At 31.1% G+C, this 15836-nt stretch overlaps 1 protein-coding gene across 2 annotated transcripts in view; it reads right to left on the bottom strand.

Annotated features, from left to right (window-relative positions):
- LOC126973803 (uncharacterized) overlaps positions 1 to 13675 on the bottom strand; it is a 315906-nt gene extending 302231 nt beyond the window's left edge. Inside the window, exons 1-4 of one of the 2 annotated variants that reach the window (XR_007731421.1) lie at positions 12945 to 13675; positions 12068 to 12263; positions 7958 to 8286; positions 5180 to 7857 (exon numbers count right to left, since the gene is read on the bottom strand). Coding sequence is in view for 1 of the 2 variants with exons in the window: in XM_050821144.1 (XP_050677101.1) it covers positions 7820 to 7857; positions 7958 to 8286; positions 12068 to 12263; positions 12945 to 13302 (921 nt within the window). In the remaining variant the exon portion in view is untranslated. Of the gene's footprint in view, positions 1 to 355; positions 7858 to 7957; positions 8287 to 12067; positions 12264 to 12944 lie in introns of those variants that run through there. The other variant, XM_050821144.1, reaches the window with a different exon arrangement.
- Between the last annotated feature and the right edge of the window lie 2161 nt (positions 13676 to 15836).

Here is a 15836-nt window from a genome sequence, read left to right as displayed (position 1 = left end):
CAGTACAGCCGTTTCGGAGGAGTAAGGTAACTAACATTGTGACACGAGAATTTTATATATAAGATATATCGTGTCACGTTGTTTGTCCGCGGTGAAGAACATAACCAATTTTAATCAATTTTGCACATTGTATGCAGGTTTGTCCAGCTTGACCCTTAATATTTTTTTTTCAAATTTTATTTCAGTATGAATAATGTGATAAATTTTTGACGTACAGTATGACAGTTCTGCTTAGACATCATTTCATTGCAAGAACAGGAAAAAACTAAATAATTACTTTAATGATTGAATTTCTACAAACATCACTTCAATAAAATGGAAATGAAAAAACAATTCTTATATAAAGTAAAAGCCATTATAAAATATATATTTATTTATTTATTTAAAAACAGCCTTAATTCCTACTAAATAGTATTATTATAAAGATTAGGAAAGAGAATCTACGTCGCGAGAACATATTCGAACATGCCAAAGTAGAACATTGTGTTATGAAATTATATACTTTTGTACAATAAACGCAGACTCTATCATCTACTATCACAGACGAAAAGCTTATGCTATGATAGAAAACATGCTTTAGGCAAAACAATCAAATATATCTTAACCATTAAAATACAATAGACAACTAGGCTCCCAATCGCCTATTAAAAGGAGCCAAGAAAATTTTGTTTTAGCAGTTGAAATGTAATAATAATAATATTGACACACTCTTACACAAATTATCTTGCCCCAGACTAGGCATAGCCTGTACTATGGGTACAAGACAACGATATATTTAATACAATATAAACTTAAACATACATAAATACAAATAAACATCCATGACTCGGAAACAAACATTCATATTTAAATGTAATTATTTAATGTAGTAAACTAGTGAAATTAGATACAATTTTGTCAATTTAAAGAGGCACTTACCTGAATTGTTACTTGGACAGTTTTTTCACTTAACACTATCATTGCGCGGCGCTATATTCAAAGCGCGGTCGAAACACAACTGAACGAAAACTCTGCCTAAGACGCGTAGGCAGTTTTGCTACAGACAATTTTTGAGCGTAATTGTTAGTATAGTTCTTTATTGTATGTCAATGATCTTAATATTACATTTAATAGAATATATATATTAGATATTATTAGGGCCTATGAAGCAAAGAAGTTGTCAGTGAAACAATTTACATCATATATATTAATAAATTAGAAAGCCCGGTATATGCTTATAATTATAGTTATAATCAAGTTTTTTTATTAATATGAATTAAGCTTCACTTATATGAACATATTCCTAGATAGAAATAGACTGTGAAACACCTCTTTTCCGTCTCATAAAACGCACAAAACTTTCTTCATCCGATATCCATCAGTAATTTATTTAATATTAATAAATCAATTTCCTAATTAAATGTTAACTATGTAGGTTTGTATATATTCTGTAGTAATTGATAACTAGTTTGTTCAATTCTAATGAAAAATATACTTGGTATCGAAAAGTATTGGCCCCAAACCACGCAACTATGAAAACCAAAAGCCTAAAGCTATTATCAAGCAGACAGCGAACCGAAAGCGTGGCGAAACGTTTAATTTTGTTTGTATCTTTTGAATCTAGTCATATAGAAAAGCGAAAGCAAACCGAATACGTGGCGAACCGAAATTCGTGTCACGCCAGGAGAAACCAAGACAAAAAAAGACAAGCGCGAAGAGAGGCGTGAGCGAGATAGTTGTATAGCTAATACGTGGCTGGATGATCTTCTTACCGGGAGGACTGCTTCATGTTTTTTTTTTATTAAATCTTAAAATTAAAGTTATTATTATATATTTTATTTAATAAAATGCTCGCATAATGTCTTTATTTATTTACGGTATGTGTGGCTTGATGCATCTACTGTACTCAACACCTTGTGTGTTTATAATTATTAATTCCCTCTTTTTAAGACTTACTTGTTAAATTTAAAGTTATTATGTTAAAGTTAAATTATTTTTTTTAATATTTTGACGCTTAATTATTTTTGTTGCGTCATTTTGTATATATTTAAATTGAAATGATTTGTAAATTGCATTAAAAATAAGAAATTGTAACACCTAATCTCTTTTGAAGTTTAGAGTTTCTTGCTCATTCTCCTCTGAGGATATCTGCCTTCCAAATGAGCTGTATAAAAAAAAATTACATATTTCAAGTGTAATATGATTTACCTATGAAATAAATATATTTTTGATTTGATTTGAGCTTGCTTTGTATGAACGACGTCAAACAGAGAGCGAATGCGAGACGCGAAGAGAGACCGAAGCGCTACGGTTGTGTTTATTTACAAAACTTTGACACGAGTTTCGTCCTGCAATGCTTCGCTTTCGGTTCGCTTTGCCTACTTTGTAGTTTGACGTCTCCGCTTCGGTTCGCATTCTCCATGCTTTCAGTTCAGTTCGGTTAGAATTTATGTTTGACAATTGCTTTAGAGTCGAGATTCCAAGACGAACATAAAGATAGGATATACGGAATCAAAGAAACACATCCCGAACCAGGGCCAAACTGCCTGTCACACAGAAAGCGAAAAATATCTCATATCCCGACTCTCGAACTCAATACTTCGGAGCATGAGAGGAGATATTGGTGCAAATATTATGATATTAAATTTTTACCAAAATTTATGGACAAGCATCACTCGGACGGTTGGGTCAATTGGTAAGAGCGCTCGGATGGAGCTCGCGGGTTCTAGTCCCGCATCGTCCATTAATTTCGGTACAAATTTAATATGTATATTAAATCCCAGAAGAGAGAGATATCACTTAAAAATAACAAACTATTTAGATTATAAAATTATTCTCCAGAGATCTATAATCGTATAGGTAAGTAAGCCTACGTTTAGCTTATGTTGGTAAAAAAAATTCAAAGTCACTGTACTAAAGGTTATTTGTAAATTGTCAAAATAAATAATAATGCAATTTTGCAATGTCCTTAAAGTTACTTTTACCTTTTTAAATTGAAAGTGACTTCTTATTTTGATACTATCCCACACCAAAATTAACAACATTAATTAATCCAGTTAAATGTTTTTAGAGTTATCAAGAGATAAAGCTACTTTAGGCTATAGCTACAGGAAAATATTGAAGGTTATTTTAACGTATATAACGTGATAAAGCATTGCTATTTAGGCCACAAGTGTTAAAACTAAAATAAAATATATCCAATCAACTGGGTCAGTATTAATTATTGTTTGACTTAACTTTCTTAAATACGAGAATTAAAAATATATTGGTATACAATAACGGCCGTTCCCAATATTCAGTCTATCTCTTGAGATAAAAATCGAAATTATCGTTGACTTTTCTGTCCCAATAAACTTATCGACGGTAACTCACCTTATCCGTACACGCTGTCTGTCAATGGGACGTCGCGGACGTATAGCTTACCAGCGATAGTAGTTTGTATGGACATTTCAATTCACGCGTCCCAGTATAAGGCGATAAGAATGACTTATCGGGTATATTGGGACAGCTTCCGATTATTGACAACTGACAGTAGAAGGTAGTAATTTATCTCTATCTGTAGATAGTATATTGGGAACGGCCGTAAGTGTCGCAATTAATATAACATTTGACTATAATTAATAATTATAACTTTATTATATTAATAGTATCATCAATTTCAAATAGAAAAGTATCTGTCCAATAGATTCTCACTGCAAGAACAATTTACATTATAATAGTGGAATGAAATTTAAAAATTTATCTTTTTTTATGGCAATAAGGGACGAAACGAGTAGGACGATCAGCAGACGGTAATTGATACGCCCTGCCCATTAAAATGCAGTGCCGCTCAGAATAACCAAAAAACTCTGAGCGGCACTACAATTGCGCTGTCACCTTGACAAGATGTTAAGTCTCATTTAATCAGCCCAGTAATATCACTAGCTACGACGCCCTTCAAACCAAAACAATAATTATTGCTACACGGCAGAAATAGGCGCCGTTGTGGTACCCATAATCTAGCCGGCATCCTGTGCAAAGGAGCCTCCCACTGGTAAATTATCTCTAATAAATGCCTGAATTCAATGTCACAAGGCTTACACAGCTCCATAAGTTTATAATAAGGAAAAGAATACCCACAATCATTTATGATAGGAAACTGCTCTGTTTAAGTAAAACCGTATAATATGATACCTAAATCTAGGTTATGTTTCATTTATAACAATTACTTGAAACACAATATTGTGAATCATTACATATCTCATTACATAAATTTACAATCATATTACAGTGTAATAACATAATAAAACAACACAAGACATATTAAAAGCTATGGAAACTTACAACTATTGTTGAAAACATTTGATACAACTGGTATTTTTTTTATGAAAATAAGGGACGAGATGAGCAGGACGTTCAGCTGATGGTAATTGGTACGCCCTGCCCATTACAATGCAATGCCGCTCAGAATTTTTTTGAATTTGGGCACAATTATTGCGCTCGTCACCTTGAGACATAAGATGTTAAATCTCATTTGCCCAGTAATTTCACTAGCTACGGCGCCCTTCAGACCGAAACACAGTAATGTTTACACATTACTGCTTCACGGCAGAAATAGGCGCCGTTGTGGTACCCATAATCTAGCCGGCTTACTGTGCAAATGAGCCTCCCACTGGTATTTAAATATTGTTATTACAACCAATTAAGTTAGATAATTTATAACGTCTCGATAGAGCCTCCTGCTAAAGCATCCGATAAAAACAGGCCAGATTTATTACTTTGGTGTGCATGCCAGCTAGTTTTATTGTGCATATGTTACTGAAAATAGAGGCTAACTGTTCACCGCTATTGTTTTCGACGCACAGAACGCCACAGAATATTAAATAAGCTCATTGAGGAATTAAAATTAGGTAAATTATTTATCAAGTCAACTTACCTTTCAAGAATATAAGCTGAATTCATATTGAATAATTTATTTTATCTACTAGCGACAGACATTGTTCTGTACTTACTAAATAAAATAATGTTTTTTTTATGAATTTGTCAATAATATTTCATACTATATTATTTCGTAAAATACTCTCCCTATCTTTATATATATATTTCTTGTGTGCGTGTGTATGTCACTGAACTCCTCCTAGACGGCTGGTCCGATGTTGATGAAACTTTCTGTGTGTCTTCAGGTGGATTCGAGGATGGTTTAGATTCACAATTAAACTACCTCTTAAAGGGCTTGACCGATTTTGATGATTTTTTTGTTTGTTTCAGTGAATTTGAGATTGGTTTAGATTCTCAATTCCGTCCATATTATATAATTCTCCTGCTCATGTGTATGTTGGTGAACTCCTCCTAACGGATGGACCGATTTTTCAAATTTCAGACGTGTGTACAGGACAACGTCTGTCGGGTCCACTAGTATTGATATAAATTATAATTAAATTGTTTCACAGCAGAACTGTCAAACGATGTGTCAATAAATTCTCTCATAGAAAATATTATATCCATTCAAAACAAATATTGGAATTATTATGGGTCCAAATCGAAATAAAAACTATCTTTAGGTTTTTATAAAACCAGTTGAGGTTGTGGAGTATAAATCAAAGTAATAGAACTTCCAGATTGAAAAGTAATTACTGGTTCACCTTCATTTCATTCGATCATCACAATAATTATTATACCCTAACCCCCTTATTCATAATGGTCCGCTAAGTAAACAGCCGCTAAGGAGTGTTTTTTCTCATTCTGCCATAGGTCAATAGGCAGAGTGGGAATTAGCAATGCTATTTAAAGTTAGCAGACTATTATGAATAAGGGGGTAAGATTTTACTTTTTATGAATTCATATTGAACAATATGAAGGTCTACACAATATGTGTATATTAATAATAATTACATAAATGGCAATTTATATATATTTTATGACTGTGAAAAAAATTGAGGTTGACAGATAACCTCTATTTTGACCAATGCACACAAAACAATTAAGACATAGCTTGTCACATACACTAAAGTAATAAATCTGGCCTGTTTTCATCGGTTGTCTAGCAGCAACGGTATTTTTATTAACTTACAATTACTTGGAGATTAATATAAGTCATAAAATTTTAGGAGATAGCTAATAAATAAATCATAAATATATTAATATAAATAAAGATTAATTAAAGTAGGTAGTGACAGTCAAATCAATTAATAAATCTAATAGTACATTAAATATGCACAGAATCTTTAAAGGGTTCATCCATAAATTACATCACAAAAAGTTTTTATGGTTTTTTGACCCCCTCCTAATAGCTATTTTCCAAATTTCTATAGATTGGGCAGCAGGCAGCCTCTCACCGATGACTTAAACCTACATAAGCCTTGTAAATAAAGATCAAATTAATAGTATTTATTTAAGATTTGCTCTACATATAACTTTATTCTTTTTATTATTTAAGGTTTTACCTTGTGACATTTCAAAGCCCCCTGTTCTGTGTCACACAACGTCACATTACAATAGCCCCCTCCAGCCTTAAATTGTGACATATTTTATGGATGGCCCCGAACCATATGTGTCAATATATTAAACAGTAAATGCAACTTTGATGCAAGCTTTCTGATATCTTATTGACCTATTTCACTTGGTTGCTACTAACATATTGGTTCCATAAAACCAATTCCAGTCAGGAAATGAACGGATTTATAGCTATTTTGTGTAGAAAAATAAATTTTACTTAGCAAACAAATAGTAATTATTTTACAACATAATGTGTATTCTTCTTAGATGTTTAATATTATTAGGAAATTCATTTCACAGCAAGAAAAATAAATTATTAATATGATACAATAATTGGCATCTGGTATTTGTGTTAAAGGAGGATGGCGAGAATGCATGTATTTTGGGACCAACTGAAAGAATTGGCGTACTTCATGGAAATTTATTAATAACTAGCTGACCCGGCATACTTCGTACTGCCTCAATCGATAAAGGAACTAATTTTTGAATGGAATCCTTTTTTAAGTGTTTTAAGGAAGTTTATTTTTACCTCCTGAGAATGTTAGAAAGATATAAAAATTCTAAGTAGTTATTCATTTTAAACTATTATTTTTATTCGATTTCTGTATACATCAAAGGAAAATCAAAATTGTTTTTTTTTATTTAATTCCGAGTATTTTCATATTTATTCAACCTTTTAAACCTTCTCTGGACTTCCACAAATAATTCAAGACCAAAATTAGCCAAATCGGTCCAGCCGTTCTCGAGTTTTAGCGAGACTAACGAACAGCAATTTATTTTTATATATATAGATTTTAGAACGTAACATAACTAAGAAAAAAGCAAAACGTAAGTAAGTCTAAATAAGTGGGACACAAAAGATAAACCTAAAAGTAAAATTATTAATCAATATCTATTGTTCAATTAATAATTTGTATCTAATGTCTATGCCTAATTACTGTCTGCTAAAAGATAATATAATATACATGTGTAAGGTTGGCCAGCAGCTAATAATTAGGATTCACAAAACATTCTTTTTTGAAGCTGGTATCGAATCTTTTAAAGATACTTATGTACTGTTTTTAGTATCAAACAATGATAATAACCTAATTGAATCTTATTTTGAATTACTACTGAATAACTGATTTGAGTTGGTATAGATAGTTTGATAGTGTCGGAACATCCATATAAAAAAACAACGGTCATGTCAAAAAAATGTAGATGTCAGATGCCCAAAATGTTCCATTATAAAGAGTTTTTATTTTATAATTTCCGTGATAAATAATAATAATTTATTTCTTTTGACTTTCATATCTTAGCGCCTGAATAATTTTTGTATAAACATCGTATTAACTTGTACTTGTACAATGATTCCTCAATTTTTAAATTACGTGGGTCCATTTTCGCCATCCTTCTTTAATTGTACTAAAATACAAAACATCTTTTTAACAATATTGCTTCGGTTGCAAATAATGAACCAAAATATAAATAACTGAAAACATATATTGTTATAAAACAGACTTACTCTCGCTACTTGACCAATTAATTAAAGTATCTGAAGGACCATCTTCAATATCAAGCAGGAGATTGTTCTTCGATTCATCTTTTGATGACCGGAGGACGATTTCTTCATCATGCCCAGGAAGATTGCTATAGGATATGGATTTCCTCTTCTGCCCCAAATCAAATATTTCTAGGTCTTCATCGTCATCATCATCAGATTCCATTGTAAGTGGTATCCGTGAGAGCTCTAAATTTTCCCGTCTGTCCTCCGAATTGAGAACTCCATAACGGAATTGATTTGAGTCATTGGTATTATGTGTATTACCAGCATCAAACTTCTTATGTTTATTTCTGAAACATTTAATAACACTTTTTATAAAGGAGTACTTACTACTTTGAAATCGAAAAATGCAGCCGTTAAAAATTGTAATATCAACAATATGGATATATTTTCTTAAGTTCCCAGGGTTCCCACTGGTACAACTAATTCGAGGCCAATTATTTTATTTTATTTCTTTGGGACAAACAGTTATATATTAATAATACAATTTAAAATTGCAAAGTACAGTATTAAATTAATTTTTAGTGAAAACCCACACCATTATCAATATGTTGATTTATTATCATTAAGTTGTTTTTTTAGACTTCATTATTTTAATGGTTTTTATATTAATTAGTTATTTGAATATTCATTATATGTTTCACATCATTCAGATCTTTCATAGGTACTTACACAAATTGACATATTTTTAAGAGTCCCCAAGGGAGTGTGATATTATGAATCGGCGAAAGGGAATGAGACTTAACATCTTACGTCTCAAGGTGACGAGCGCAATTGTAGTGCCACTCAGAATTTTTGGGTTTTTCAAGAATCCTAAGCGGCACTGCATTGTAATGGGTAGGGCGTATCAATTACCATCAGCTACACGTCCTGCTCATCTCGTACCTTATTTTCATTTAAAAAAAAACGGACGAAGCAAGAATCAATCCAGATTAATAACAGTTTTATTATTATCACTAGCTTATCTGGATAAAATTAAATATCTGGATATTATTACATATTGTAGGTATCTCTATTGCATTTTATTGAGAGGTAATGAGGTCATTCTTATGCACTATGTTATGTTACACATTCACATCCTGATTACAGATAAATAGTAGTTAAAAAGAAACTAAAAAACACGCTTTTTATAGAAAACCGAAATAAAAAAATATAAACTATTTCTTACTTTTTAAATTGGGTTATTTATAAAAGTGTGATTTTTAGTTTTTTTTTTAACCTATAACAATTACATTGTTAAATTAAAAATTCTCTTTGGTATTCGTATATTTCGTTATACTTGATGAATCGGTCAAAGAATAGGATTGAAGTTTAAAATAAACTTCAATTCCGGCCTTACAGATGAAAATAATGTAAATAAGCAAAAATCTCATTTTGCAAATTAAAAAATGGAATGAGTATCAAATTAACGTATTGTCATTGGTCCTCGATAGATCTATGAAGTTTGAAGAAATATCAAAGTCCCACCAAAATGAGTCGTTCACAAACAAACATACATACATACAAAATATCAATAAAATTACAAATTTTTGTTTAATCAGCACATTGTATAAGTACTAAAGATGACCATTGACAGAGAGGATGTTAACATTTGGTTGTGGACTGGAACTAAATACCTACTAAACATTTAGAAATACAAGATTACAAAGAGAATTAAGCATATTTTAAAAATTGTTTTAGGGAAGAGCAGTTTAATGGTGCATAAGATGAAATTTACCCAATTCTCTTCATAAAGGTAGTTAAAGGCCTCAAATTTTGCACGTGTAGAATGAGTTACGGAAAATTGAAACAATTTACATACTTAGTGACAAATTCTCGATGTAGGACTGTCCAATTATAATTTTATTCAATATCAATTGTATTATGTCCAGATTATCAATGTAATAAGTCCGGGATGAAGTATATTATGAGGAGACAGGTGAAGAATTACTCTACCTCTGAATTGCATTCATTATTTCCAAATAAAAATTTTGCTTTATTATATATAATTTCGTTTATTATTTTAAAGATGACCAAAATAGTGTTACAACACAAAAGTACACAATTATTGTAGATTAAACAGTTCTTTTTTATATTAAAAATAAAACAGTTCCACCATATTTTAACTCCTTATTATCTCCAAAAGAAGTAGTCTGGGGTTACACCACTTTTGCGCTTATAGCCTCATATATAAATGCCCATAGCAGTAATCTCACAATATGATCTGATTCATAATGCACCCAAACAAGTTATAACAAGCACATAACAACTTCACAGTTTTCATTTATGTTAGTTTCCTTTATCACTCTGTTTAAAAATTTCAAAACTTGTGTTGTTTCAAAACAAGATAGCAATTAACATGGCTGTACTAATTATTATTAATTAGATCATTCGTGAACATTCATAACAGAGCAAATATTTTGCTGATTGAGAACAATATGATTTTATGGAGCATCAACAATTAATTATTTTTAATTTTTAGTTAGGGATACCACCCTAACTTCTCCCTAACTCGAACCCGCAAACTCTTCCAATGAGCCAACAGTTCGAGTGACGTATCATTTGTAAATCTTGTTATGTCTTGTTCAATGTGAGCATAGTTTTCAGGATAACTGTTTGGAGAAGTATATTTAGAGTTCAACTTTAACTAAACGTTCAACTTACATACACTAATGAAGTTATGAAGGTAAAACAAAAGAAATAAAGATTTTGAGTATTTTCGGAACCAGGCATTTCTGCACTTTCTGTATTTATTGCCATATATTTTGGTTTTATTTGTATATGAACAAAGTTTTCCTTTCACAGTGGCTCAAAAGGTAATAATACCACTGACACACTAACCATGATGTGGTCACAGAAGACAACAATTTGACCAGAACCAATTGTCCCACTCACCTATGGATTGTATCAGTCATAAGCCAACATGCTAAGGAACTACATGATAATTACTGGATTGAAGTGAGTGGATGTAGACAGGCAAAAGATGCTCTACCGACTTCAACCTCTCTCACAAGCTGGTGAAACTCAACACCCAAGGTTCCTTAAAATAACTCATGTGATAATGGGTAACTTTTTTGTCAAAGAAGCTTTAATAAAAGAATAGAAAAGCGGGTTTCTGGGAAACCGTCTGTTATTCTAATAATAAGATGATTAAAGTCGTCGCTGAGGCATCCCTTGACAATGTGTTTTACAAACACTGGCTAAGGGTACACCAGATCCCTAACGTAAAATGACTATTTATTTTTATTTTTTTTGAAGTGACTTTAATTTTATATTAATTAATTAATTAATTATCTTCATACATATTCTTTTTATAATTTTAAAATATTTTGACTACCTACTTATATGTAAACATGTTTTCTATGGGTCCCTGACCTGCAATAAAATCATTTTATTTATTATTTATAAATTTCTTGAATTTGTGCTCAGTGAGTTCGAGTATTCTGTATGGTATTTTATGGTAAAATTAAATACCAAGACCTACAAAGGAGCCCTTAAATCTATCTAACTTATTAAATGGCATGTACAGTTTATTCTTACTTCTTGAATTGAATAAATTCAAATGACAATTTTACTTGAATTCAATCATATTTTTTCTAACATACAAATATATTGGTTGTAGATGTCATGTTATGTCTTAATTACATCAATTATAAAATGGCAATACTTAATGTAATGTTAAACATGCATTTATAAAACATAAAATATTGACACACTTATTTAACACAAATTATCTTGCCCAAAGTTAAGCATATATAGCCTGTGTTATGGGTTACAAGACAATGATATATTTAATACAATATACTTACTTAAACATACATAAATTTATATAAACATACATAAATACATTTAAACATCCATGACTCGGAAACAAACATCCATATTCATCATATAAATGCTTGTACCTACCTGGATTGAAACCGGGGACCTCTAGCTTAGTAGGTAGGATCGCTAACCACTCGGCTATACAGGTGGTCAAATGATTATTATGTTATTAACTTTTAAAAGTAGTAATAAGTACTTATATAATGATTATAAGTAATCTAGTTCGATGTTACATGTTAGATGTAAAAACAAATATCATATTTTTACCTGTAAAATATAAAGTATGCAACAGCTAGTAGAGTTAAGCCCCCGAACACAATTAATGCTCTCTTCACAACTCCGGGACTGTTCAAATCTACTGTATCTGTTTCTGCAACTGTATCATTATTGGCCACACTCTTTTCACTTTCATTTACTTTAGGCATTGGTGTAATTTTTGTTTCATTCCCTTTAGTTGGAGGTACTGTAATAAAGTGATATATTTTGATTATTTTTAAATTAATTTTTTTGTTAGCATGAGGATGATGAGGTAATCACAGCAGCTCATAATCTTGTAATTCCTCTGGTGTCAAGTTACCTATCTTATAAAGTGTGGTAGAAACATACATATTAATTTAAAAACTGAAAATACATTAGTGTGTGGCGGAAGAGGATCAAAGGCAAGGATCAAAATACAGTGGTGAGAATAAATGGTTCCACATTTTGCATGTCAACATATATGTAATCAATTGGGACATCTGGTAGGTAGTGACAACCACATGCCATGTTCTCTAGCAACACCAGATATGTTGCAAAACTTTCCTTTACTCAAATTAAAACATATATTTGAATGAAATAATTATTTTACTTGAGAACCACAGTATATCATAAGAATAGAGACACTGACAGGATATTCTCTTTCATGATAGACTTTATCAGTGACATTCTTTAAAGCATATAAAAAATATCAAATCATGTCCGACCTGCAGTATGTCTTGCTGTTCATTGTTATGGGACCTCTGGCCTATTGCAAGTGCTATGATTGTAGATTGACCAATATAGAAAGATTTCCTATGGACTATGTGAATAATGGTGAAATCTTAGAAGAGTACACATACTGTGGATTTATGTCTCAAAGCTATCAATGGTGACATTTTACACTTACCTTTAGTGATTTCAACAGTGGTTGTATTTTGATTCTGCTTGTTTGACTGTTCATTTGCACTGGATGAGTCTGCAGGTTGTGGAGATACTGGTATCTCTGGTTTGACAATGCCTCCTTCACTTAATGCTACATCTAATATACTTTGATCAGAGTTCAGTGGTGCTTTGGCTTCATTCTTACTAGGCAGCTGTGTTTCAAGATGCGTTGGCGGTAGATTCTGAAGGTCACGTTTCTGTATTGTACCGGTGTGTACGGTATTCTTGTAAACGTCAAGATAAGCATCGCTTAAATACGTCTTTACAACATTAGTGTTAGCAATTTGTGAGATCAAACACAATAAAGCACATCGAAGAATCATGGTTTACTATTATTATGTTGTCGATATATATTTATCGTACGAATACCTAAATGATAATTTTATGAAATTAGTCACATTTCTTGAAAATTCAATGCTCTTTCAGACTAGGAAACATTAGTTTTTCTAGAGAAGTTTTCCTCGTGTCTAATTTATTATTTAATAAATACACGCAGTTACACGAATTATTGCGTTAGTATTAAATCACTGTATTTTTTTTATAATATTTAACCAATTATGTTTTATCTAGTGACTATTTAAAATTTACTCATAAATATCGTGCACTCTGCTGTTTCGCTTCAAAGCAAGTTCATTTGTTTTTTTTTTTGGATTTTATGGCCTGGTGGCTGGTAACGACTAACGGGACCTAAAGCAAGTTCAGAGTTTTCAACAGTTTTCAACAAAGATAATTTAAACACTACGTTCAGTTCTCAACTTCTCAATAATTCTCATCACAGATTACAGAACTAAGTATACTTTTCTCAAATAAATCTCACTAGTCACCACAGAATATTAATACTCCAAGTGGAACTAGTCAGTAGTCATTTGACACTACTGTTTCTGTCGTACTTTGACATATTTTGATTTGAACAATTATTGACAATTTACTTTGACATAACTTTTTACACTTTACAACGGCTACTTTTTCAGTTTTCACGTGCCATCGGCCCTAGCTCGTCCAATCACTTATTTGACATATTAAACATTAACAGTATTTAAAAAAATCTTTATTATGTCGATTTTTAGATTTTAGTTATAACAAATTTATCGATAGCTTAAAAATCGAATCGGTACCAGAAAAAGCATAATATCACTAATGGATTAAAATAAATTAAAAATGAATCACGATATTCATAACCGATAAACTCACAAAAGTCAAAGAGTATTTCCAGCTTGTCTGAAAAGTGCAAAAGTGACCCCTATTCATAATATTATGTCTGGATCATAATAAGACGCTGGAAATTATTGACCTGTCTCGTTTGTTCTAGCTATGTTTAAAATTATTGGGCATGTTATTTTAATCGATTTGAGACATGTCTAAATCCTAAAGATTTCTTGTTTTGTAAGTAATAATATGGTTTTAGACTAAGGTTTTAGATTTAAAACTTATTAAAAAATGGCGAATAGAAAATTGGTTATGCCATATTTATTCTTTTAAAGAAAGCATTCGATACACAAAATCTTAATAAAATAATTAATTACATTGGTATCACTGGTGAAGCATATAAAATATTATTTGAATACCTAGTACTTGACGGATTGCCAACTAAATATTATGACTACTTATATAACTCGGAAATAATGAAAACAGCCAGAAGCCTGTACTATATATAAAATTCTTATAAGGGTTCCTATTAGGATCATAACTATTCTTATTTTTGATATTAAGATTAATAATATTTTTCGAATGCGGCCCAAAAGAAGCTTATCGCTTTATGCAGCCAATACTAGCCTCTTGAGGCTAAACAAGGATATAGAAACGATATTGTAACGATATGGTCAAAGAGGAACCTGAATTCACTTTTAGGCCCGATGCGAATATTAAAAAGAACGACGGGGAAAAAACTAAGGATAAAGAGAGTGTGAGACGAGGCAAGTGAAAGAGAAGGGAGAGCAGTCGCTGGCTTTCGTTCGCTGTATGTGGACAAGGCCTAATTAGATTAATTAACCTAATATTCATATCATATCTAATTAGGTGGCACAGGCTGAAAGGTGGAATAGAGATCATACAGTCAGAGAGGAGCGGAGAGGTTTGACTAGAAAATCAACCCGTGTCAAATAATAAATCGAAAAAAGTATTGAAATAAAACAAACAATCCACATAATAATTATGTAGGCATTTATTTAAATAGACATTTATATCGTAATATAATAATATTAGATATTTATTTTAGATAGAGATTCCAAATTTTAAATTTCTGTAAGAATCTAATTTAACATCGAGAAACCACATACTTTAATCAATAAAGACTTACCTACCTACGATTTCGGTATATTTTCCAAATTTTAAACACAGTAAAATATCATCTACAAAATTGAATAAGTTAGAAATAGTATATTATGTTATAAAAGATCTTAGGTTCTATTATTATAATTTAAATGTTTAAATATCGGCAGTGATATATACCAAGCCAAACAACCGTCTCGATAACCTTGCTAAATTAGTATTTCATAGTCATAACTGATTGTCGTTTATTTTACCGGTCATTGAAAAGAAATACAATCATTTAAATCACACAAAGATAGCACACATTATCTACTTTCCAAAACCTAAGCTATAAACAATTAAATCATTAATATAAATAATATTTATTAACTATTTATACAAAATACACAAATTATTAAATAAGTAATGATATATTATAAGGTCGCGTAATAGCTGTGTTGCCACACCTTCATATTGTGTAAATTATACAAGGTAGCTTACTTACAAAAATAGATTGCACTTAAAATTTATTACGAAAATATCATGTTTCTTTTTATAATTTTGGGCACACCAAATTATTTGGTAGAATCATCTAGAAGAAACAACGAGT

This window comes from Leptidea sinapis, chromosome 30 (assembly GCF_905404315.1).
Source record: "Leptidea sinapis chromosome 30, ilLepSina1.1, whole genome shotgun sequence".
In the NCBI taxonomy this organism is placed as follows: domain Eukaryota; kingdom Metazoa; phylum Arthropoda; class Insecta; order Lepidoptera; family Pieridae; genus Leptidea; species Leptidea sinapis.
The sequence above is the reverse complement of the archived record's forward strand: the minus strand, read 5'-3'. Positions and strand labels throughout refer to the sequence as shown.